Source organism: Strongylocentrotus purpuratus, unplaced genomic scaffold, assembly GCF_000002235.5.
Source record: "Strongylocentrotus purpuratus isolate Spur 01 unplaced genomic scaffold, Spur_5.0 spur5_scaffold_18, whole genome shotgun sequence".
In the NCBI taxonomy this organism is placed as follows: domain Eukaryota; kingdom Metazoa; phylum Echinodermata; class Echinoidea; order Camarodonta; family Strongylocentrotidae; genus Strongylocentrotus; species Strongylocentrotus purpuratus.
The window spans coordinates 22,459,769-22,486,372 of record NW_022145603.1 but is presented as its reverse complement, the minus strand read 5'-3'; the positions used below and the strand labels follow the sequence as shown (position 1 = coordinate 22,486,372).

General features: G+C 35.8%; 1 protein-coding gene across 1 annotated transcript in view; it reads left to right on the top strand.

Moving 5' to 3' along the window:
• Positions 1-1,522: 1,522 nt before the first annotated feature.
• Positions 1,523-26,604, top strand: part of LOC593558 — a 57,078-nt gene continuing 31,996 nt past the window's right edge. Inside the window, exons 1-12 of the mRNA XM_030988857.1 lie at positions 1,523-1,730; positions 3,280-3,368; positions 6,934-6,991; positions 20,438-20,521; positions 21,665-21,918; positions 21,982-21,992; positions 22,253-22,280; positions 22,494-22,594; positions 23,600-23,715; positions 24,181-24,420; positions 25,411-25,595; positions 26,234-26,591. Coding sequence (XP_030844717.1) covers positions 1,648-1,730; positions 3,280-3,368; positions 6,934-6,991; positions 20,438-20,521; positions 21,665-21,918; positions 21,982-21,992; positions 22,253-22,280; positions 22,494-22,594; positions 23,600-23,715; positions 24,181-24,420; positions 25,411-25,595; positions 26,234-26,591 — 1,607 coding nt within the window. The 5' untranslated portion in view covers positions 1,523-1,647. The remainder of the gene's footprint in view (positions 1,731-3,279; positions 3,369-6,933; positions 6,992-20,437; positions 20,522-21,664; positions 21,919-21,981; positions 21,993-22,252; positions 22,281-22,493; positions 22,595-23,599; positions 23,716-24,180; positions 24,421-25,410; positions 25,596-26,233; positions 26,592-26,604) is intronic.

Genomic DNA, 26,604 nt, shown 5'->3' with positions numbered 1-26,604 from the left:
ATGATGGTAATTGTGGTGATGATGATGATGATGGTAATTGTGGTGATGATGATGGTTGTGATGATGATTTCAGTGTTGATGATGGTGATTTTAAAGATAGTGTGTGCTGCAAGAAGAAGAAGAGAGGAGGAAAAAGGAAAAAGAAGAAGAGATGCGGGGGGGGGGGGGGGGGGTCCTTGAATGAAATAAATGGCCATGAATGAGACAAAATTCTGGTAGGAGTGTTTATCAAACATCCTGTTAATATCAATATCAAGTTATAATTCTATCATACACCTATATGGTCTACATTTGAACTAAGAATAGAGTGTTCAATTATAATTATAGTTCATTACCTCTCTCGATATTTTCATTTTTGTCAGGAGAATGGAATATTTCGAATAATTGGCTTCATAAGAAAATCTAGTTAAAGACACTGTGATTAAAATAAATGAAAAAAATTGGCTTTCAGTGACTATGAAATAAAAAATAATTTAGCAGTTGACTAATATTTCTTAATAAGGACAACTTCATATTATATAATTAGCAAAGGATGAAATATCAAGTTTTAAAGTAGCCTTATACCTCATAAGAACTAAGATACATGAAAATATGAATGGCAATATAAATGAAAATAAAGACGAAAGGAAATTCCTTTTCACTTTAAACTTAACATTTAGTAATGTTGCCATGATTTAATTGTATTTCAACATGATCCATTCCTCCGTTAATTTACTATGTATAGCAATTGCCAACTTATATTTTTTCTTCTCAATTTCTTTCCCTTTCTCGCCTGTAGCCAGCTTTTCTCATTTTATCCCTTTTTCTTTTCTTTTTTCTTTTCTTTTTTCTGAAAACTTCAGAGAGGAGAAAGAAGAAAGACACACTTCCAGTGAATTTTTTTTTTCTTTCTCCTTCTTTCTAGCTCTCTCTCTCGCTCTCTCTCTCTCTCTCCCTCTCTCCCTCTCTCCCTCGATCTATCTCCAACCCCTCTTTCCACTCTTATCGACTCCTTTTGTACATAGTTTCTTTTCCCCCACCCTTTTTTATGATTCAGTTATTTATAGTTATTTGTTTAAGAACTCAAGTGCTTTTGACGAACATTTTTTTGTATCAATTTTCTTCTTTATTATATAACAAGGCTGTTTATTTTAAATATGATATTGTTTTGAGGGACCTGACTTTTACAAGCTCTTTCTATTTCACTAAGATGCATTATGAACTTGTTCCTTATAATTGTTTCTGTTACATGCTCTGTCACATGTTATAAATTTGTTAAATTGTATTATATTCATGGTGGAAGAAAGAAAAAGAAAATTGAACTTGAACTTGAAAAAATAAGTAAAAGCGTGTAACTTGGTAATATTTTGCTCTTTTTTTTTTTATCTTTTAGCACAAGAGGGAGACAAACAAAAACACTTGTCCTGGAAATGAAACTGAACTTAGAAGTTATTTTATTGTCATATCGCGTACCCGTACACAGAAAGGGTTGAGCTCAATCTTCCTCAATAATTTTGATCGGTTATTTCAACCTAAATACTCGACTCGCGGAAGATGTTGGAGTTTGTGTACAAAGTCAAAGTCTAGAGTGGGAAGGTCCTCTCCTGTGATGAGTAATTTGATCGGATTGTTTTATGATTTTGAAATATTTTATGTAATGATAATATCATGGCGGAAAGATTAAGGACCGAGGAGTTACCCGCTCCATGGAAATATGCTGTCACTTCTGATGGACGAGTTTTCTTTATAAAGTAAGTTGGCTCAATTTATCGTATTATATTTTTCAAATGAATTGGCATGCATCTGTGCATTGGCCATTGCATGTAAACTAATGTTTATTGGATCCCAAAACTTGTTGCCGAAATCGGCAGTGCTGTTGCATTAGCCATTACTTTGCCTTTGGTGTTTGTATATTTCCAGTTTAATGTCATAAATGTATAATTATAAGTGGTGCTTGTCTGAAAATTTGTTAAATATTTAGTTTTGTGTGAGATGTTACCCAAAATTAGCTTAAATTAAAAAAGAGGTTTCTGCCCGGCCCAGATTTAATATTCAAAACTTCCAGTCGATCAACCGAGGGGCGCTGGTCCGAGAATAAAAATTGTCCGCATAAACGAGCATGTTTTTTGTAAACAAGGACAGAGGCGTCCGCTAAAATCAGGTTATAAGGATCGTCCGCATTTTAGCAGACAATTCTTATTTCTGATTCGCGCGTTGGCGCTCCGAAAACAGTTTCTGCAATGATTTTCTTGATGCATTTTGCATTGACTTTGTACATTGTAGGCCTACATGTACAGAGACTTTCACGTTATGAGCAATTAATTCTAGAGAAGACGGACAACCCATAAAAGTAGACGGTGAACTTGGGTTATTTTATTAAGCGGAATCGGTTTTTCGCATCATCAGCGCACGGTTCGGAAACCCACGGGGCGCCCATGAAAATAAACGTCGGAGTAAATGCGGACAATCCTTAATTTTCAGGATGCAATTTGTCCGGGCTTACGAGGATATCCTTGTTTATGAGGACGATCCTCATTCTCGGACCAGCGCTTCTACTGATCCAGAACATCCTAAAAATAGAAATGCTCCAAAAATTAAACACTAAAAATTATACCAGTAAAATGAAAAAAAAAAGTTCATTACCTCAACATATTGGTAATATTTCGAAGATCTGATATCACCAATGTAAAGAGGAACATAAAATTACTCATGGACAGAATTTTCTCTGGAATTAGGTGTGAAAATATTGACAAAAGATCAGCAAATTTTGCGGTCAATTTGCTTCCATTTAAAAAAATTACTAACTTACCAATAAGGGTCTGGAAAACTTCGATTTGAGAGCAGATATCCTCAAAAATGTCAGTTAAAAGTGGTACCAGCTGATTGTATGATGTCACATTTTTTAATGAATCGACTGTAAACCCTGTTCGTGAAGTAAGGTCTTGTTGTTTTTATGATTTGTTAGTTGCAGCGCGTACGCCGATCCGACATCACATTTTTAGATCGCGATATCTTCGGAATCCTTTGACGATAAATTTTCTAGTTGAACTAATTTGTAGTAAAAAACTTTGCCATCCATTTGGTAAAAAGTGAAATAAATAAATTTGTGTAGTGTAGAACATGAGAAATCATACATCAAATATCACATTTTCTAATATTTTCAAAATCTCCGCAAACTTTGGTCACCTTTTCAGTTTTCATATATGTACCGTTATATTTCATACAAAAATACAATCAACATCTCAAGAACAAGATCCCCTTCATAAAAACTGATTTTATTTTGTTAAATTTTCTTTGTAGTGATGACACAGGACATGACAAAGGGATAACGACGTGGGTTCATCCAGTTTCGGGAGAAGCGGTTGCGTCGGGGTACGAGAGCAGAGATGGTGAGTTCACATTTTCTTGTGTTAATGTATCAATGAATCGTTTTTAGTTTAAGTTCCTTATCGTACTTATAGTGAGATAGTGGTTTTGGATGGTTATTCATCTCTTTGTTTGTTCATATTTTCTTGTTCTGCTTGTGTAATTCATAGCTCACAATGTATTCTCCTTTTATATACATGTACTTGGGGTACGATAGCAGAGATTGTGAGTTCACATTTGCTGTTCTGATGGTATTGATGCATCAATGAATCGTACATTAAAACATTATAAAGCAAGCTTATTAATCCCTTCAAAGCTACATTTGTAGGGTGCGGTATTAGGCCTACATGTACATGTAGATAGATCTACATGTACAATACACATTTTCTTGTGCTGCTTACAAATGCAACAATGCATTGTACATTGGGGCTTTGGATGAAGAAAGCTGATTAATCTTGGAATAATCCGCTATTCTAGCTTCCTTGTATGTACAATTGGGCTCCACATTACCTTTTTTTTTCCACAGAGGGTTCTGATTAACATTTGTAAGGGTTGTGTGCACCTGGCCCCTGTTTACATGTAGATGTCAAGATTTTTGGGGGTCCTGAGGAAAAAAATATTGTGGGCCCATCTTGTACGCTGCATCTTTTACAATGTTTCCAGTTTTAAAAATCAGAGATGCATGGCCCTACATGTGTACGTGTTATCAGTGTCTGTGATATGGTATAATAAGCCCTAAAAAAAATTGTGCTTTAAAATGATCATGAAGACATGAAGTGCCTCTAAAAAGTAAAAAATCTTTGAGTGACTGGTTTCACCATACTGGTACTCATTTTCCCCAATTGACTGTAGTGTTATAAAAGCTGTTAGGAAAACTAAACATTAAATTTTGATTTCCAATCATAAATATCTTGATAATCAGACAGGCGCTCGGCTTGTAAAAGTCATGGGATTCCTGACTGACCTAAAGGTTTATAATTATCATTGCAGCATGAGCTAAATAGGATTTTGTTTAGAATCTGAGGCAAAGATAACCAATCCCTTCAACATTGAGCCCTGATTTATTATAGTGATGCATTTCTATCAAGAAATTGAAGATTCCAATCCGTTGTCTAATGATTTCATCAGCAGACTTGGTAATTTATCTATTGTTGCATCTCTTGACCCGATGAAATGCACAGATCCTACAGGCTATTGTGTTTGTACAGTAAAACATCCAAACTTTATAAATACATGTATATATTTTAAAGGTGCGGATCTCTGTCAGCATTTGGGTACTCTATTTCTCTAGTTCTCTCTCACAGAATTAATACTTGTTTAAGCAGATTGTAGCTAAATTTCAGTAATCTCCCTAAGTCTGGCCAGTTTTAATGGGGAAATGCATCAGCGATTCTGACTCATTGCTTGAGTTGAAAGTACAACAAAGGATCCCAGTTACAAACATGTACATACACTGTATGATGTACATGTAAAGAGGATTGTGTTCACACAATTCAAGGATGAGATTCCTTTTCACCTTAAATAATTGGAGGCCAGTGCTGAGATGAATTATGGGGTCGTTATCAGAACCAATTGGGAATATTTACTACAAAGTAGATGGCCTCCGAATGACCCCCAAATTCTTATTTAAACTCTTGTTGAACATTTGACAAGATCCCTGTACACTCCAGTTTACGGTAAACATTTTAATGGCATGTTTTGGACCAAATACCAAGTCCCAACTTTAGCCTCCAGAAAAAAAGAGAGCTTGTACATGAATAAATGTACATGTATACACCAAGTTTCAATCTACAATTTTTGTAATTTATTCAATGTAATAAATTGTACATAAGAAGATGGTGATAATTTTTAGTTAAAGGGACAGAACTGGAGAGTTTGTTGTTGATTTGCCTCACCCTTATTAACCCGTCTGCCAATACAGAACTCATATTAACGATGACTGAGTATTAAAGATAAGATAGTCGATGTGAATAGGGCCTGTTTTAAGCACTGAGATGCAGTACAGATTTATAATCCTATTAACATTCTCGGAGTCTCTAATCTTGTCTAAAACTCTACCAACACTCCTTTAAAACATCTTAACACCCAGGCTAAAAAAGATAAATCCAGCTTTATGCCCTTTTGATTGGCAACAGAGGAAGGACTTTCTTTGTCCATCAAAAGTTTGAAGAAGATGTTACTTATTGAAGAAAGTGATTTCCTGCTAAATAGCTACATATTTGTTGCATTACAGGGAATAATTTTCCTGGTATCGCATCGCAATTTGCTATGCATTTTTGCATGATTGCTATACAAAATATCTTTTGTGTAGCAGTTTTCTTCCATAGAAATGTACAGAATTTCATTTGAAATATTTATCCATCAGCTGAAATTGCTAATCAAAAAATTTGAGGAAAATTATTCCCTGCATTAGATGCCATTTGTAGCATTAGATGCCCCTTGTAAAGCGGCTTTTAAAGTTTTCAATAGGTGTTTTATAGCATTTTTGTTCCCGTGTGAATTCAGGGTTCTGACCTTTGGCAAGAGTGCATGATTTCTTAAACCGTTAATTTTATCAATATTAAGAGATATGCAGGACTTAAAGATGTCACCCTGGACATAGTGTACATGTACATGTACATGTAGATACAACATCTCCAATATGAATAGAGAACTTGGGACAAGAATTTTATCCTACATATAGTACATGTACTGTACCTCTATTACCCCCAAATATTTTATGGTGAATATTGAAAAATAGTTTGGTCATGTGATCAACAGTCAGCTTGCACAATTTATTTTTTATCCGGTGTCCAAACAATGTTTGTGGTATGAGAAAGGAATGTTTAGAAAGGCATGTCTTCCAATAACACTGGTAATATTTGAAGTTAAGTAATATTAGACTGTAAACAGTAGGACTAGGAGTAAACAGTGAATATTTCAAATTTACCTTTATATTGATCAATAAAGTACCAGTATTAGTACAGTGTACATTTGTGTACATTTGTGTACATTTGTACAAGTCCATAGTATCTACATGTATGTACCTGTATAGTCTCTGCAGTCTGTATTGTCTCAATGTTCTCTAAAGTTTGAATAAATTCATCAGTTTAACAGGAAAAGAGTGTGGAAGAATGCTTTCCTTTTAATATTATTTGAAGAAAGATGAATAAGAGCGTGATCAATTATTAATGGACAGACATTTGACATATTGAAGGATTGTAAATATCCATAATATAATGTTGAATGTCACAGAGGGAAAACATATACCGGTACTTCTCTTATTTACATGTACTGTATCTACGGGTATCTACATGTACATGTACATTAAGTACATGTATCTTCTCCCGGTTCGGAGGTTGATTGCAACATCTCTCCCTTTCACTCTATCTTCTGCCATGCTGGTGCACTCTTGCAGTTTTAGTCCACTCCAGTGGACTTAGCATCTCTACTGCTCAGTAATGCTTTTCATTAAAATCTTAAACTGTACATGTACATGTATATATGATAATAAAATGAAATTATGTAAGACCTTTTTATTCATATTTTCCATGATCAGTCTTAATATGAAAGTTGAACTCAAATATTTGTCCTTTTCTCTTCTAACAGATCTACCTCCTGGATGGCAAGAAGGCTCTACGGCTGACGGCCAAATCTACTTTGTCAAGTGAGTTCAGATTCATGTTATCAAAAGTCACTTTTGTAATATTTACCTCAAATAATTTTCTCTCAAATGTTAATAAAAATTTACAAATTCTGTTCATATTTTGCTTTCTTTCTAGTAGAAAATACATGTGGTTTACTTTACCCATTTATTCTTACACTTCATGTACATAAAGTTAAGCTTGACCAAAAGGTTGGTTGCTGCAACAACAACAGTTGCTCTGGGACATTTGTCATGTAAACAACATCAGTGTCAACAGTAAACTTGGGAACAACATGTATACATGTGTTCATGTATAATTAAAAATTGAAAACCCTGCAAGTTATGTAGATCTGAGAGTGATTGAGAATCCCTCCAAATTCCCCAAATAACTCTAAATAGTTGTCAAAAAAACTCTGGGGGATGGACAGAAAATCATCAGAATTCCAATGGGCAATCATCATCTTTTCCTCTTTTGAAATGAAAGAATGCTTTCTAGGGTATCGTTTTGTTTTCCACACTACCATAAACTGTGCATTGAACCAAACATCTGACTGTCAAATCATTTTCCTTGGTAATTCACTGCAAGCCAGATGTGAGAAGAGTAATTGAGTTGTAATCGGCAAGTGAATTTTAACAAGTCTGGACAGTGATTGTTTAATCAGCTGTAACTCTAACGACTGCTGACAGATCCAGTGATCACCAATCATATAGGGTACCCGTGCATGAAATATGTATATTGATTGATGCCCTTGATTTAAATTAATTTGAACCAGACATGCTCAAGTGATCACTCCAGAATTAAAGATAAACTTGAGTTCTGGTAAAAAAAGAAAATGAATTCTCACAGAAACTAATACTCGGTACACTGAATGTTCAAGATTACAAATAAATGTCATTTGCCACACAATTTTGGTAGAAAATGTATACTGGCTGAGTAATGAGCATAGAAAAATAAGGATATCAAGGTAAGTACATGTATGCCCGACACCATTCATGTAGTCCCTATACATCTTTCTGTGTAAATGCTTGTAACTTTACCAATTAAGACTAGGCCAAATTTATTATGATTTTCATGACTCCAGAAGCTTGCAGTACACACCAAATACATGTACATGCTACAATTGATCAACTTTTTCTGATTGATTCCACATCTTTTCTTTCACAATGCAATCGCATGACCAGAACTCAACTTTATCTTGAGATGATTGGAAAATCTCATTGAGATTAGAAATCCAATGATTGCATTTAATTTGATTTTTTTTTTGATGGACATGTTTTGGAGAACTTTGCTGGTATCTCACTCATAAAGTACATTTTGCGTTAATTTCCAAGGTATCGGTGGATAAAATTAATGAATATTTAAAAAGTATGTATTTTGATGATGTAGTGTTTATTTTTTTTAAAGTATAGGTTATCTCATTTATCAAAAGTTCCAAAACAATTTTGATCTATATTTTTTTTTATTCAAAGAGCAAATTTTGTCAGTAATTGGTAGTCCTTGACTTATTACATACAGGTGAATATTAGAATTGTGTATTATATTGTCAAGCATACCTGTATTAATCACAAGTTGAAAGAAAACTGGAAAATTATTTATATTTTTTTTTATCAAGGGCGATGCATACAATGAACATGTTCAAGTGTGCATATGTTTTTGGAGCATTATATCCGCCCGTGATAGACATTCAAATTCAATTATAAATTGCTGCTACAGTGTACTGGAAACAAACAGTACATGTACATGTACATGTAAGCTGTAAAAATGTCTGGGTACACAAACATTGAACCATACTATACATACAAGTCATATTACATAGATTATTACTTTGGTAGCATCAATTTAAGCACTACTTTCAGGTTTATAATGTTTGTCTACAGCAACTGTTAATGGTTATAATAGAACATACACAATTAAAAAATGAACTTGATCGTGTACTGTACTTCCAATTTACATGCAGTAGACCAAAGTATGGGTATACCCACACTGTACCTTGCTACCAGTCATATTAGATTGAAGTTGAATGTTATGGGAGCATTAAGGATCACATTTCACGCTGTCTGCCTGACATCATTATGACCTTCACATGGGAAAGGATTGATGGCACAAAACCCTATTCACATTGATTCGGAGAAGCTAAACAACATGACTTACATTGTACACTGTATAACCTTCTGTTTGGAGTATAAACACATTTTTAATATTGGAGGCAAATGTTGAGGGCTTCAAAGAAATATTTTTCTAATAGTTGAGCAGGGGTTTACTGTAGATTTCAATCTTTAGTATAACATTGTAGATGTCAAATAGGCCCGTGTTCACATTTCACAAGTTAATTTGCTATATGTGAACGGGTCCATGGGACTCTAGACTAGAGGATCGTTACAGCATACCGCTCATACTCAAGTGGGAGAGGAGATTATTGATACATGGAGGCTTTGAAACACGTTTTCGGTTTTACTTTGAACATGCATACTGTACAGCTCTACAGATTCAAATCAAACATTTTCTGATGGACCACAAGTTAATTTGCTGTATGTGAATGGGTCCATGAGACTCTAGAGGGTTATTACAGCATAACTCTCATACTCCAAGTGGGGGAGGAGATAACTGTGATATGATATGAAACAGTGATAAGCTTTGCACATGTTGTAGTATGCTGTACAGCTTTTACAGTCAAAACAAATATTTTCTGGTCACAAAACATTTTTAGTTTTATTTCAAACTATAAAGGAGCTTTCCCATCAACTTGTTCTGCTTCAGTACTGTATGTATGAAAATAGTAAATCATTACAAAAGCAGAACATACAGTACACCACTTTTATAATGTATTCAGATTTTAAGTTTTTCAAGTTTTCACAAGAGTCTGGGACACTTGCCCAACATAGCAACACTGTTTTGAAGGTACCGAGGGCCCAAACAAAATGTTGTGTATTATTTGTTTTTTAAGATGATGTTTTATTTGTTTTATAAAATGATGTTTATAACATGATTTTACTAATGACCAGTCATACTGTAAGTTTTTACTAATGATCGGTCATTAATTAAATTACGTGTTAGGCAAAATAAGTGCCAGGTGAGGTCACATGTTCATGTACGCTCTCAACCAATCATTTGATGAGGATCTGCTTCATCATCTTATAATAACTGATAAAGTTAATAATTCACAATGAATCGAGCATGACATTCCTTCAATTCTAAAGTTTAATAATAATGATAATAATAGTTCATTCTTATATAGCACTTTTCAGGACCGCAGGCCCTCTCAAAGCGCTTTACAGTTTAAGTGCCAGGTTATTAAAGATGACCATGTACATGTACATGTACATTCTGAAGTCAGAATACAACACAAATCTTTCTCTTTACTCATCTAGTTTACTCAATTACTGTAACCGTCTGTGGGCGAGACATCAACAAAAGAAATATGCATTTTTCGTTTTGTGTGGGTGTCATTTGAACCACAGAAAGAATCCTTAGTTCAAGAGTATTTCACTGCAAGTCAAAAGGTCGTCATTTCATACCCTAAACTGATCTCTGATACTGTAAGTTTTCAGAGAGAAGTTTGGGTTGTTGATGGATGTGCAGAAGGCATAGACAGGGCAGTCGTTGTTGGTGTTTTTATGGAAATGCATGTTTTACATACATGTATGAAGTGTAACTCTACATGCATGTCTGTGGTTACTGCCTAGCTTATATTTGTTTGTGTAATGCCAAGATACTTTGCTTTGTATGTAATACTGACTGCAACATATACAATGTATATTCAGTAACGTACAAAGCAAAATTTCTTGGAAATATACATGTGAAAGTTGACAGCCCTGCTATAGTTTGAACCAGAAACATGTCAAGGAAATAATAGTAGATACTTTATACAGCACAATGAGCACAAGTATATTGATGTTTAATATTATTACTTGAATGATACTGGTTAATGCCTACATCTGATGTATGACACAAAATGATAAATTGGACTGGCCCATAAATATCATGCAACCATTTATGAGTTTGAAATTCTGTTTGGTGTCATGAAATCTTCATCCATGGGTACTTCATCAAAGGCATTTGCTTAATGCCATTGTCAGTCAGGTACACTTTTCCATGCTAATAATAATGTTCTATGCTGAATTAAGTACTGATCTACAAGCTTATTTTATTGCCTTGTGTCAGTCACTTTTTGGTCATATGTATTTATTCAATTATATTTTCTAATGTTTACATGGTCTACTAGGAACTTAAACTATATAATTGGTCAAAAAGCAAAAATCGTGGCAATATTGTTTTAAGAAATGTCATGACACTTTAATACTCACCATGAATTTTAGAATACTCTCTTCAACTTTATAATGTGCAAATGCAAAGTTCTGTGTCATAAATTGTAACCTGTGCGTCACTATTGATCAAAGTGTCGTCATTAAAAAAAAAATATTGTCATATTTACACCCAGCACAGGTACATGTACATGGTACACATTAATAGGCCTACATACTGAAATATCATACATGTACCGGTACAAACACAAGTGTAGAGTAAATGTCATCATGATTGATAGTTACGCAAACATTAGTCAAGCATGAATTTTTTAGAAAAGTAAACACTCGTACACACCCAGTCACCCATTAGAATAATGTTATTGGAATGTCATTAAAATTGACTATTACATGTAGAAATTGAATGGTGCAATAATGTAGGCCTACTCATAGGTCAACACAATATGATGTCAGTCTAATATTACTTTATTTTATAAACAGGTAAAGTATACAATGTATTAATAGGCATAAACTGTAGTCAACTAATTTTTTTTTAACAAAGCGGGAGTTGAACACAGTAGGCTACAATATGAAAAATTATTTAAAAATGGCAATGAAATGCGGAACTACATGTAGACCCCTACATGTACATGTACAGTGCATGGGACAGTTTTTCCTAGGTCGTGTCTGTCCATTTATACATGTACATGTACAAGCTGCCTTCGTTTTGTACATGTAGCCTTGTAGTTTAGTTTTGCTTTTGTCGTCCATCACTCTGTTCCTCTCATTCCCCTGACTTTGTCATAATAAATCTAAGCTAATAAGATCTCAGCAGGATCGTACTTGGGAACAGTATGCATCCCAAAATACTGACCTCTTTTACTCCTCCCCTACCCCACCCCCCCCCCCCCCTCCACCCCCTCCCTCCACCCCTCGCCCCCTCCCCCTCTCCCCCTCCCCCTCCACATTTTTTAGTCATGAATCACCACAATACCATTCGTCTGCTCAGTGCTCTAAATAGACAACATATTACTTTAAAGAATAATTCCAACCAATGTTTGTTTTAGATTTATTCTTAGATGTTTCAAACACTATAAATATAGAATAGATAATCAAGAGTATGCGAAGCATCAGTGCTATTAATTATGGACCCCATATTTTATTCCTATCATTTCTGAAAACATCTGTGTAAAAGCTCATTTGAGCTTCAGAGAGTCCAAATTTTCGCTTTAGAAGCTTCAGAAGTATTTTTGTACAACACCCAAAAACTTACATGCTACATTTACGTGTACATACTACATACATGTACTGTACATGTACATACACTGTACATGTACAGTTAACAACTAAATTATTCATACCCTTATCATCAGTTTTGTAATTTGTTCAGTATGTGAAAAATGGACTTTGTGTCGATTTATGTTTCTTGAGAATGTGACATATTAAAGGTAACATCTACATACTGGTATGTATTCAACGAAGGTCCACCTTTCATCCTTGAGTTACGACAAACACAAAAATCATCAAATTTACAAGGGGTATGAATAATTTAGTTGTTAATTGTACCTTTAAAGGAGAGGTCCACCCTGATATGCATTTGGTTTCAACAGAAGTAGAAAAATGAGAGTAACAGGTCAATGAAAGTTTTAGCAAATTCCAATTATAGATTTATAGAAAGTTATGAATTTTTGAAGTTGCGATCAACCAAACACAAATTGGCAACTCTGTGACCTGTCTTGCAAGCTATCAGGGTGGACTTCCCCTTTAAACTTGAAGAAGATCATTGGCCCTTGCTCTCATACCATGCTGTGCGCATGCTATGATGTTAGGATGGTCTGGGGTCTACATGTAGCTGCCATCTCATTACCGTATAAAATTTGATGGACGACTGTCTGTATATTTCATGCCACATTTCCGCTTGTCAGCCCAGAAGATGGAGTCATGGAAATACTGTCCCTCCCAAGATGTTAGCCTCCTCTTTTTATTACGACATACACATGTACCTCACCGGGTATTTAATTCTAAACCTCAGATGGATGCCCCGTTTAGAAAGAGATGCAACATTCAATGTACATGTACATGTAGGTGTGTCTGACGTTTGAAAACAATTAAACAAACAAAAAATTGACATTTGAATTCTTATTACAATTTTCTCTGCATAATTTGAAATCACACAAGTTGAATAATTCCTTAGTCAAATAATTTTTTGGACCAAACTCTGCAAAACTTGATATTTAAACTTAAATGATTTTTTTGTGCATAATCCATCTGTAATGTAAAGTATCTTTTGCAACAGATTTGACTTTATTAAGAGGCAGGGTCCTCAGCTACAAAACAAAACAAATTTGTGTTCTATAAATCTATATACCGTCACTGTAGTGAATGGAAATCGCATACAATTTGTGTGCGGATTTTCCTCACTACCGTCACTCCGTGAAAATAGGAACAAGTATTTGAGACAAAATGGCATTCAAATTTTAGATCATGGGTTGTTGTACATGTACATGTAACTCTTCTATAAACAAGGTACTGTAATTAACGTTATATAACCCTCAGGCTTTGGAAAGCTGAAAGAAGAGCTGTCGCAAAATTGGAAAAATGAAAAATTGGATATATCGAAAATCTTTAAAATTGTATTTCTTTATTGTGTCTTTTTTTGAATCCATTGATTGAACTTGATATTTGATATTTCTTTATATGAAACATGCACTAGTTCCTTGTGGGGCAGTATTTCTGGGTACTCATAAAATTGGGAATGGTGTCTGAACACAATTAGGTCACAGCATTGTGATCAATGTGTATTTCTTTAACTTTGAGCTATGCACATTTACCAGTCTTGCAGGGGTTCAAGGGTATGAGGTGAATAGCATGTTCCATCCCTACATGTAACCTAGTGTCAAGTTTGTCAACATTATTTTTTGTTTTCATAATCAAATTCAAGGTTTTCAGAGCATTCTCTGTTTTAAAAACTGAATTCAGGGCTATCAGAGTATTCCTTCTTCTCAATAAAAATTCTTCAAATTCATTCAGATTATTGGTATTTATCTCTCTTGTAAAGGAGTAACCCCGGTAACAAATATTGATTAAAATCTCTGAACTTAAAGTACAAGTCCACTCCAAAAATAACTTACTTTCAATAGAAGCAGAAAAATCAGACAAACCAATCAAACAAAAATTGAGCTAAATAGGATAACTAATAAGAAAGTTAAGAATTTTGGACTTCATTTGGACCAAGTTTTGATTCCTGCTTGATACCTCTGCCACACCAAAGACACCAACACCAAACCTCAAATTACATTACCCTGAATGGTAAAAAAAAAAATCAGTCAGTTTAGAGTCAATGTGGATTGTAGAGTCGATTGAGGTATTTTTAAGTTGGAGTCATGTATCCCTTGAATGCATCACAACTATATACCTTGTTTTAGAAACTTCAAATACTCCTGTATCCACAAGGGTTTCTGCAAACAAATCAATCCAGGATTTGAAAACGATAAGCTACAAATGTACCCTGTTTACATCAGGACTGTCTTGATCTCTATGAATGTAAACATGCCCTTTTACTACAAGAGGAGCTGAGGTTTATTGCCTCAGACAAAATAATCTCAGTAAATATTCTCTTTTTATGGATGCCCCCTGAAAAGGATTACTCTTCAAATGCCAAAATGTTTGAAATATGAGAAATAGCTGTAAAGTTTTGATCGATCACTATGCTAAATGTGTGTGTAGTCCCATAAACCCATTTATGTGTGATTTTCAGTAAGATTTAGTCAACTCTTGGCATTTTGATCATTCTAAAACCTACATGTATGAATTTGTACCCTGTTTACATCGTCACTCCTCTACAAATGTAAACACTCCCTTTTACAAGAATCAGGGCTGAGTTTTATTGCCTGGAGCAAATAATCTCTGTAAATATTACCCTTTTCATATAATCCCTTATAAACACAATCACTCTACAGTTGTATCTTAGCCATGTTTTCCGTTGATATGAGAGTTGGCTGTGCAAATTTGCTCCGTAATGTGGCATGCACTGTTCATGTTACAATGTAGTTTGTGCATACATGTACATCTTGTCATCAGATATCACTGAAAAAAACATTAATGTACAGCAATGAAGGTCTTTCTTTCTCCTTTTGTATGAACAGGTCTTTTTGTTTGGTGACAATAACTTTACCCCCCCAAAAGAAGAAAAAAGGCTCCAGATTGTTGTGATTCAAAGTTGTAGACTGTGGTACTTGTACATTATTAAAGCAATGAGAAATAAGAATGAGCATTTTTCTTTTCTCTTTATTTTAGGAAGTGGCCCTTGTAATTGATTGGTGGAAATCAGTTGATTTGTACTCAAGTTTTCAAAGATTACTTATCAAATAACTCCTTGTCCTGGTCATACAGGTCTATACCCGTACACATGTAGTTTGGCCTGTATGATTTACCATACTGTAGCAACTTTCAAACTTTGACCTACATGTACATATACATGTACAAGTTATAGTTACCTGGTATATGAAATTTGTAAGGAAACTAGAATGAATTTGAGACTGCGACCAGTCATTTGAACTGATCAAAACTGTTATTTGAACACAAGTATATAAAAGGCAGCCATAAATCTGCTTTCCCAATTCAGGCAACTTTTCATCTTTATTCAATGTTGGAGTGTGCCTTTGATAGCCTCAGGCCATCAGGTATTGTTGGGACATGATTACATATTTGAAATCATTCTGAAATGTTTTGCTTTGCTTTAGAACTCCAAGGTTACAATCAGAAAGGCACAATAGCCATCCTCCATGAAATGCGTCAAAAAAGGGAATTGAATGGTGTCTTTCAAGGTAATACAATAATAGAATTTTTTTTTACAGTGCACATCAAAGAACAAAATCAAATAGAAGTTGGAGGAAATAGGAGGAAATTTTCTGTCATTGATACTAAAAAATGTTGATGCCTGTGGCATGTTGTCTGTTGAGCGCGAGAAGGGTGTTAATCCTGTGTTACACATTCTAATGTTATGAGTGAACGTCCTTTTGGCTGTGAGGAGAGATTGTGGCATTCTATAAGCTATTGTTATTGGGTACTAAATCGTAGGGTTGATAGAAATAATGAGGATAATGAGAATAATGAGAATGATGATAACAATGATAATACTAATAAAAGTAGAGTCTTGTATAGTGCTCATGTCTGGCACATTGCCACTTCTGGTGCTCCATTATTATTACCCTGGCTTTAGCACCGCTGCCTTTACAGCACTCGAGCATTGTAAGGGATTAATTCCTGCCAGGTACCCATTTAGTGCACCTGGATGGAGTGTGACAAATGCATTCTTGTCAAAGGACGTTAATAGTGCTCTGGTAGGGATTTGAACCCGTACCTTGTGGTTCACAGTCTGGAGACTTATCCACCGGACCAAAACAAGTTTACAGAACTTGGCTATTTGAGAAGTATTAAAATGAAAGAATCACAGAGCAATGTTGTTTTGCAGGATGATGTGGTGCTCATATTTATAACTGGATACAATTGACATTATTCAGAAATCTTGTTAGATCTTACCTGTACATTGTGTATCGTTGCAACCAGAATGATGTAAACACTCTTTTTACTCTGGCAACTACAGGTACTGGGCTTTATTTCATAAAAAATACAGGGTTAAGATTAAGGTTGCTATTGGAATTGGGCGGCACTAATGTCCTTTGGCAAGACATTGATCTACATTTGCCACACTCAACCCAGGTGAGGTAAATGGGTACCTGGTAGGATTATTCCTTGAAATGCACTGTGTGCTTATAATGGCTGCCGGAGCTAAAGCTAGGGTAATAATTTCAAAGCTCTTTGAAAGCGCATAGAGATGTTCATAACGTATTATGCGCTATACAAGAACTGAACTATTATTATTATTATTATTATAAAAGATGATATAACTCCTTTCCTTTTTGATCAAGCTAAATAAAGGCCTACTTTAATATAAAGTAGGTCAAGAAATATAAAGAGGCCTTGGTAAAACATTGTATGAGTCATCATCATGGTCCTGATACAACAGTTATTATAGCTCTGTGATATGTGAAGTACTGATATCTCTTAATTACATTTGACTTATTGAGCTCTTCTTAGCAACTGTGGCAAGTAGTTGTTGATTTCAGATAGAAGGTGGGGTTTATCATGTTCATTTGTTCAATTAAGACTTAGGAGATATGGTCTGTTCAGACTAAAGCAAATTACCGGTATGTATATGAAACCTGTATGAATAAATAATCATCACTGTGAAAGGGGCATACAGACTAGATGAAAACAATTGTGTGAAGAAACTTTGTATAAAGACACAAGTTAGGAAGTCATCAGTGGGAGGGAGGGAGGGAGGGAGGGAGGGAGGGAGAGAGAGAGAGAGAGAGAGATAGCTGTAGAGAGATGGAGAAAATAGTAGAGATGGATAGAAATAAAGACCTTCCAAAATAAAGGAAAGAACAAAAAAGAAAGAGAGATGCAGAGAGATAGTTCAACAGATCAACTTCATTTTTTTTTTTATGTACTACCAGTCTGCATGTACAAAATCAAACTTTCCCAATTGCCTCTTACATACTGTACATGTATACTCAACTTGATAAAATCAGAGTTCTGTGCACTGGGGAACTTTTGAACTTGTTGACAAACAATACAGTTTCATTTGAGGTCCCATGCATTCAGCAGACCTTATGGAATAAGTGGGCTAACTACCTTCCCCTCCGAAGAGACAAATATTTCTGACATTTTGACCCTTTTTGTGAAGTAGTCAAGCTCACAAGCATAAAAAATAGCAAGTTCACTGATGTCAAGTGCGGGGGCTACCGGTACATCATCATTGCAAATTTGTTGGTAGTTTGCAGGTGGCTTTGGGGATAAATTGACCTAAATGTATTTTTGTTCAGTATTATTAAAATAGAGGTCATCCTGGCACCCTCGCATAAAAAATTAAGTGAAATTTTGAGGAAAACTTGGAGAATATTAAAATGTTACTGTGAGCTTTTTCATAGACCACTACACCGTATGGTAAAACTTTGATTCCTTTGCAAGCTGCTCCCCATTATTCTTATTGTAAGAAAATGTCATTTAAAATGTCCCATTTCTGCAATTTTGATATAGATAATTTTTTTTCTTCTTTTTTTCTTTTCTTATTCTCCCCCATACATTCCTTTGTAGATCTTTGTGTCCACAATGTACAGTACATACTGGATCTTTATGAATCTCTTTCCACATCTATCTCCCCCTCTCTCCTTCTCCTTCTCTTTCATAGACCGAGATGTCTGTTGTACACGTATGTATTTCTTTATTATATTTCCTCTACTCTTGGTCCATCTCTTCACATTATCTTTTCTTAATTACATTCTCCCTTTCTTTCTATTTCTCTTTCTCTCCGTTTCTTTCTCTTTGTCTAGACTGACTCTCTCTCTCTCTCTCTCCCCCTCTCGCTTTAATGTATCTTTACATGTACATAATAACTCCCTGCTTCACCACCAGTACTGTATCATTTGCTTAGAGCACGAAAGGCTTTACTCATGTAACACCAAATTAAACACTTCTGGCTTTTAGCAGAGGACGTGGTTAGAATCGATCTTGATCCATCTTTTTACTTGCATTGTATCTGTCACTCGCCATTCCTTCATCTATAAACATATACACGTACAGAATGTACATTCATTTCTCTTTCACTATCAACACTCCGATTCAATACCACCCAACCTATCGTCACTAATTCCCTTTTCACGTTCACTCGACCGTGTCTGTCGCATGCACGCTGAATAGAAACCCGAACTTGTCTCGACTTTATGCCTCGAACGCGAGGTGTAACACAGGCTCAGGAAGACTAAAGAACTATTATTTACCACAATTTTGGTTTTTACTACCCAGAAAAGACCTTCACACCGCGGTTTTGGTCACAATGCATTCTTTTCTCCTTTCAATTGAAGCCACTTTTTGGCTCAAATGGTGAACGACGTTGATGTTTTGTACACAAAAAGGATGAAAACCTTGTAGTTTTGTGTGCATACATTTGCAGTGCAGTTATTTTTATGTCAGACAATGTGAATTATGTACACAGTTTGTTGTGTCACTGAAACATACCAGGCTTCTACCCCGACATGCACATTTCTGAAATGTACAGTATGTGCCAAATTACATACTTTCAGTTTGCATTGTGTAAATGGAAATTTATGAAAGATAAATGTTGGCAAACATACTTGTTTTTTCTATAGGGGAACATTGACAAGCTTGACTTCAAAAGAATACTGACTAATCACGTTTCCTAGATGTTATTTGATTTGCTTTTGAGAATGATGAATTGATGTTTATTTTGCCAACATGGCATGGAGATATAATTATATTGCCTTTATGTAAACCAACTGTACCCTTATGAACAAATACATTCATAGATGAGCTACTTTGATTGTGTTAAAGGGAAAGTCCACCCCCAAAATAAGTTTGTTTCGATAGAGGCAGAATAATAAGAAAATCAGGTGAGTGAAAGTTTGAGCAAATTCTGAATGAAAATAAGAAAGTTATGAATTATTCAAGTTGTGATCAATCAAATACAAATTGGCAACTCTGTGACTTATTATACAAGCTCTCCTTCATTTGCTTTGTGCATAATATTCCATAAAATCATGTTTTCTTCGTTATTGATGACGGAATATATATTTGTTCCTTGCAGGGGGAGTATAGAAACATATTTGCAATTATTATATTTAGGGTGCATGTATGGTTGAAATTTTTCTTGAGGGAAAATGAAAATTTTAGATTTTTTTAGTACTGAGCAAATGGAAGTTGAGCTCGCATGATACGTCATAGAGTTGCCAATTTGTGTTTGATTGATCACAACTTCAAAAATCCTAACTTCCTTATTTTTAATCAGAATTTGCTCAAACTTTCACTGACTTGTTTCTCTCATTTTTCTACTCCTATTAAAACTAACTTAATTTCAGGGTGGACTTCCCCTTTAAGTTTTGAAACTTGAAATTTTTTTTTTAATTTTTTTTTTAGAATACTAATATTATGTAAATGCTCTGTGTATAATATTGTTTAGCTGGAAAAGAAGCGGGAAATGTCAATTTAAACCTGACCCTGACTGATTTTGAGAGATCAGAGAGTTGACCATGAAACCAATTAAAAATTTTCTGATTTATTGCTCACCTGAAACAAAATTGCATTGCAAGTTGCATTCGATGTATCTTTCAAGCTTTTTTGTTTTTTGTTTCTTTTCTTTTCCAGTCACTATGATGAATCAACCACATTCAGTAACCCTGTAACTGGACGAACAGAGATGGATACAGACGCTCCGGATGCACCACAAATGTAAGTCAGAATGTATCATGTAAAGGAAGATTCTGGGAATAAAAAGTCTGGCAGATTTGATACCTTACATGTACATTAACTTAGTGTCTGATCACCTACATGTAAGTAACTCCCTGTCCTACATATTAGTGAACTGTCAACATTTAAAGTTGATGGTTAAAAGAACTACATGTTTATCTATTGATGTAATCCCATTTACTTAAATCTCTGTCATGGCAAGACTTGAAACGAACCTCACATCTTCTAATCCATTTTGTAAACAAAGCCTTTGATGCTACTAATTCTTAAGCCCTTCAATGCTGGGAATCAGATTTCTTCATTCATACAGACATTTCTCATATCAGAATGAGAGCAAAAGGGGTAATAATTCTTCCTCATTCAAATATTTCTACCCTAGTTGCCCAACCTTAAACTTAAATGTACATCGTTTTTTAATTGTATAAGATGCATCTTCAACTCATAAGCGTTCTTTGTTCCTCGTGGATGGTAGAGGAAAATCTGTTTGTGTCTCATTTAACTGCTGCACATTGCCAAATTTGCAAGTGGTCCTTCAGTTATTTTACTTTACATTTCATGGATTATTAACTGGATATATCTGCTGTTGAATGACATTTTGAGCTTTTGGATGGTAGGTTTACGCTGATTCACTTGTGATTACACGGCGTAGATTGCAAGAAAAGTTTTCAAACTGCTGCAAGAAAGGCGGATCTTACACATGAATGTTACTCAGCAGGAGTTTGGGAGCTCAATATGACATCAGGGAAATCACTGATTTTTAGTGCTGTTCTCATAACCTGGAACAATTTCATTGATAACTCTTAAAAGCCTAGCCAATTTTTAAAATATGTTTATCAAGGAGAGAAAGCCAGTTATTTTCCTGCTAAAATTTTAGCTGATCCATCGCCAAACTGTGCCTGTGGAGAGATCCAAACTATGGATCATGTCATTAATGCTTGTCCTATCTACAAATCCCCTCACGGTGCTTCTGGACTTTGAGGGCTCGATGATGAGGCAATCAGTTGGCTAAATAAGGATCTTCCTATTTAGATGATGTACTCCTTGATATACTTTGTACGAAGGAACGTACGACCAGGTTGAAATTATGTAACCTCTATTATCAATTTCATTGTATTTCTATGACAGGTACCCCTCTAATGATCAGAACAGCCCCCCGGCCGACGCCGACTACCCCGAGACCCCCCAGAGCCCCACCCTCTCAGGGAAACCCTCCTTTAAGAAACGCACCATCCCCAAGCACGAGGCACCCAAGGTCAAGCGACGAGACGGTGCCGTGGTGTCCAAGGACGGCTGGCTACAGAAGAAGGACAGTACCGGTCTAGGGGTCTGGCGCAAGAGGTGGTGCGTCATATCGGACTTCTGTCTCTTCTACTACAAAGGTAAGAGTAGAGATTCATATTTTTAAATTTTTTTTAAAAAATCCTGATATACCCATCTTTGAGTTGAGTTTGAAGTTTTATTATCCAAACAAAAAGAACATCAATATAACAATCAAATGTGAATGTTTAACATTGAAAAGATAAATGGGACCAGAAAATAGCATTAAATGCCATTTAAATGCTATTTCTCTAAGTAATGATGAAAATACAGTCAAACCTGTCTATAGTGACTGATTGCCCAAGAGAAACACAAAAAGTGGTCTTTGTAAAGAGGTCCATTATATGTTTCAATGAGAAACCCTTTCCAAGGGAAACAAAAATGTGGTCTTTGTAGTCGGACTTCTGTCTCTTCTATTACAAAGGTGAGAGTAGAGATTCATAGTTTCTCTAAATAATGATGAAAATACAGTCAAACCTAGCTGTCTACAGTGACCGCCCAAGGGAAACACAAAAAGTGGTCATTGTAGACAGGTCCCTTTAGTACATGATTCAATCAGAGAAACCATTTTAAAGGTTAATATGAATTTTAAACACTGTACTGACGATTCTTGCAATTTTTACATTTTTTCTTGTAGGTGCCGATGAGGTGAACCAAGCAGGCACTGTAATGCTACCCAGCTATATCATCAAACCGGTTGAACCAAGGGATAAAATCAACAAGAAATTTGCTTTCAAGGTATGACAGTTAAGAATTCCATTTAAGTTTTTAGAGAAGATATTGTTCCCAAGAGATAAAACATGATTAATACATTTACTGTAAATTAGGTGTACCAGGGCCCTGTTTCGATAACAGTTTCGTAAAACATTTTATCAATAATACATTCTAAAATTCAATGACAAATTTGCTCCCAGCCAATCAGATACCACGATTTCAGTAGCTTAAAACAGTTATGGTAACTATTTATTGATAACAAGTTTTTATGAAACAGTGCCCAGTTCACAACTCAACCACAGTAATATACATGTAACACCGACAGGGAATGTGTTCGGTGTGCATCTACACTATCAAAATTCTTTCCAATCAATATTTATTTAAGTACTATATAATAATCCCATAAACATGCAAGTTTTCTTCTTGATGTGGCAGTGCATACATAATAATTCATATGAATGAGACAGTTGTGGAGCGCCATGAGTGTTAAGTCTGACAAATATATCCTTACTGAATGACGTTTGTCTGAGCAATTTATTATTTTCATTTGAACACAGTGAATTCTGTAGTTATTCAAGGATTAGTTTCTTGTTTGCATTTCTTCTTTTAAACTGGTTCTTACATGTTCACATATTTATTTCCATTCTGAATGACGTTTCTCTGTGCAATTTTTTTTTAGTATGAACACAGTAATTCCGGTAGATATTCATGGATAAGTTTCTTGCCTTTCTTCTTCACTGTAAATGCTGTTATTTTCGCGTGATTAATTTTTCGCGCTGAGCGACCCCAAAACATTTACGTGGGTTCTTAAAATTTGTATTGCATGCAATTCAGCCCGTTCAAAACATGCATGAGAAGTCATGCTTATATTTTTGCGAGTTCTAAAATTCGCACTTGCCAATCTTAGCACAAACTTAGCGAAAATAAATGAACCGCGAATATTTCTACTTTTACAGTAGACAGATTCTTACATGTTCACACATTTTTGTCCATACTGAATATTGTTTTTTTTTGTTTCTTTCTTTATAGTGTGAACACAGTAACATGAGGACCTATTACTTCGCTGCTGAGTCAGATGATCAGATGCATCAATGGATTGATGCTCTGAATGATGCTTCACAGGTCAATCTAGACAGGGGCTACGGGTGAGTTCAGACCACGTTTTTGTCCTCAGCTCCTTTGGATCGTGAAACATGAAGCTTAAAATAAAAATTAGATTGAGCATGCTCTAAAATTTTATTTTGTGGAGATTTGTGAGTATGCATACGGGCTATTGATGTGTGTACACGTATGATTTTTTTTTTACTCTTAATTCTAAGCAGTGCAGATTCATTTGCTCGTCGTGTTAAGTCCTTTTGCGAGGTTAACCAGAAATTTGTTGATTGCTAAATATTGGTTACAGCAAAGTCTGCATAATGAGTGATTAAAATATCAATTTTTGTGGCAAGAACATTTTTCATATTGCAAGAATTCATTGCCATGATTCAATGATTTCATGCTGTAATGCAGTCCCAAAGTTTAGGTGAGTTTCTTGTGCATGAACATGTTACCATTCTACCATAAATGCTCCATTTTTATTCAGTCAAAACTATTTTTCTCGTCCTGTTTAGCGACCGTGACGAGATGGACTGGGGCGGTGGTCAGGTCCGGAGCCCCATGTCGCTCCAGCGAAACGGCGACGCCCCTACCAATGGCAACCACCCCAACGGCTCCGCCCAGCCAGGGCAAGACTCCCCCAACAGGGCCACTGGCCCACCTAAGCAGCGAGGATGGGGCAACTATGAGGATATTGAGTTTGGGAGCTCGCCCGGAGGCGAGACAAGCTTGAAGAACGGTCATGGTCCAGACAGGTAAAATTTTGATTTTGTTTGTGAAGCTTTTCTTTAAAGTGATTGGGTAACTTTGCCTCAGATTCTGAAACAAAATCCTGGATTCAACTCATGCTGCAATGATAATTATAAACCTTTAGGTCAGTCAGGAACCCCAAGACTTTTACAAGCCGATCGCCTGTCTGATTATCAAGACATTTATGATTGGAAATTGAAATTTCATTTTTCGTTTTTATAACACTACAGTCTATTGGGAAAAATGAGTATGGTAAAACTGGTCACTCAAAGATTTTTACATTTTTGAGGCACTTCATGATCATTTTGGTGCGCAATTTTGTTAGAGCTTTAATATTGCACCATATCACAGACACCGATAACAGGGAGGGCCATGCATCTCAGATTTAACATTGTTAAATGATCCCTTTAAAGACCACCCAAGGGAAGCTGTAATACTGCAGACACTGTAGACAAGTGGTCTTTCTAGGCAGGTTCTACAAAAACTAAACGTTGTAGACAGATGGCCTTTCCAGAAATGTTCTACAATACATATGTTATGTTATAAGTGATTACTAGTAACCATTTTTTAAAGGTGGCGTTGAGGGAGAGGTTTGCTACTACATCAAGTTGAACAGGATTATCTATGAAGTCACACGTGTATCGTGAAAACATGTCCAAGAATTTATGTCCAAAATAAAGGCTACTTTTGTGGTTTATTATGTCACTTCTATTTTGTATTACACATTGGAAAAGATACTAGCAATTACCAAAAAATATTTTCTATTACATTAGTCATTTAAGTCCAATTCTACTGTAAATTTCATCATAAACTTTTGCCAAAGATGAGCCTGTCTTCAAGACAAACTGAAGGAAACACAATAGTGCATTCTATGTAGAAGACGTTACTTTGAGAAGAAAAAAGAAAGAAAAAAAGCCTGTTCATTCATAACATTGTGAAAAGCAATCGCTTTTTTTTTAGTCATAAAACTTTCACATACAATTCCATCCTTGCAGGTCCCTCCTTCAGCAGTCATCCAGGGAATCGTGGGAAGGCTCCCAGCCTCGTAGTAACCATGACACCGGCTCACATAGCTCACACAGCCAGGAGGAGAGACGTTCCGGTCAGAACAGCCATCTGTCGCCCCCTAGGTCTCCGAGCTTACACAGCGCGTCGTCAAGGGATCACAGTTATGTGGACGGTAAGAAGCAGGCCTGATAATTACCCAATTTGGATTTTTTTTTTCTTGTTTTTTCCCAATTTTACCCCAATTTTTCCCAATTTTCTTACTCTAAAAGGGGGGGAATGTTGTTAAATGCCATTTTTTTTCTTCCTAACTCCCTTTTTTATTTTACTCAAGAGGAGGGTGGTCCTAGTTGACCGTTCTACGACACGTGCTCTAGTGACGAATGCACCGCAGTGAATTTTGTACATCAAACATATTCTTAACTTCAACCTTTCATCCAACACTATACCATACTCTGACCCTAACTCTAAACCTAACCAGAAAGCCAATGTCATCCCTAACTCTAACCCTATATCTTTGATGAAACAGGGCAAAAGTCAGATCTCTGATGATACATGTACATGCAATGCCAATAAGAGCGTTAGAAATATTCATTTCATATTTAAGAAAATCAATAATTTGGGGTAATTATTACATGCTTATCATCATGATGTTCATTTTTATATCAGAAAAACAGTTGTTCAACCACATTTCAAAGCATGGATTATAACAGTCCCATTTCTGTGATGAATGCAGTCCATCACACAAATCTTTCAAGGAGAATTAGATAATACAGGTTCTGATGTGATGGATTGTTTTGATTTATATTGCAGAAAAAGCAGGAGACCCTAACGAAAGCTACAACTACGTGGACATATCCGAGATCAAGGAGCGCAAGCGACAGAACCAGCTGGACTCTCAGAGCTCCTACAACGATGACCCCCGATCCGGTCAGCAACAGAGGCCACCGTCCAGGCACCACGATGACCGAGGCTCCCTTGGCAGCGGTCATTCGGGGTACAGGAATGGGAGAGACGAGATGGACGGGGTCTTTCCTCTTCAGGACCGGCCGGTGGAGATCAACGTTTCCATGGCATCTGATGCTGACCCGTCCTGGGGTCAAGGGCCACATGGGCCGCGGTCAAACAACCCGAAGAGGTCGGAGAGTCGAAGGTCAAATGCAAGCCAGAGGTAGGTGACTGTT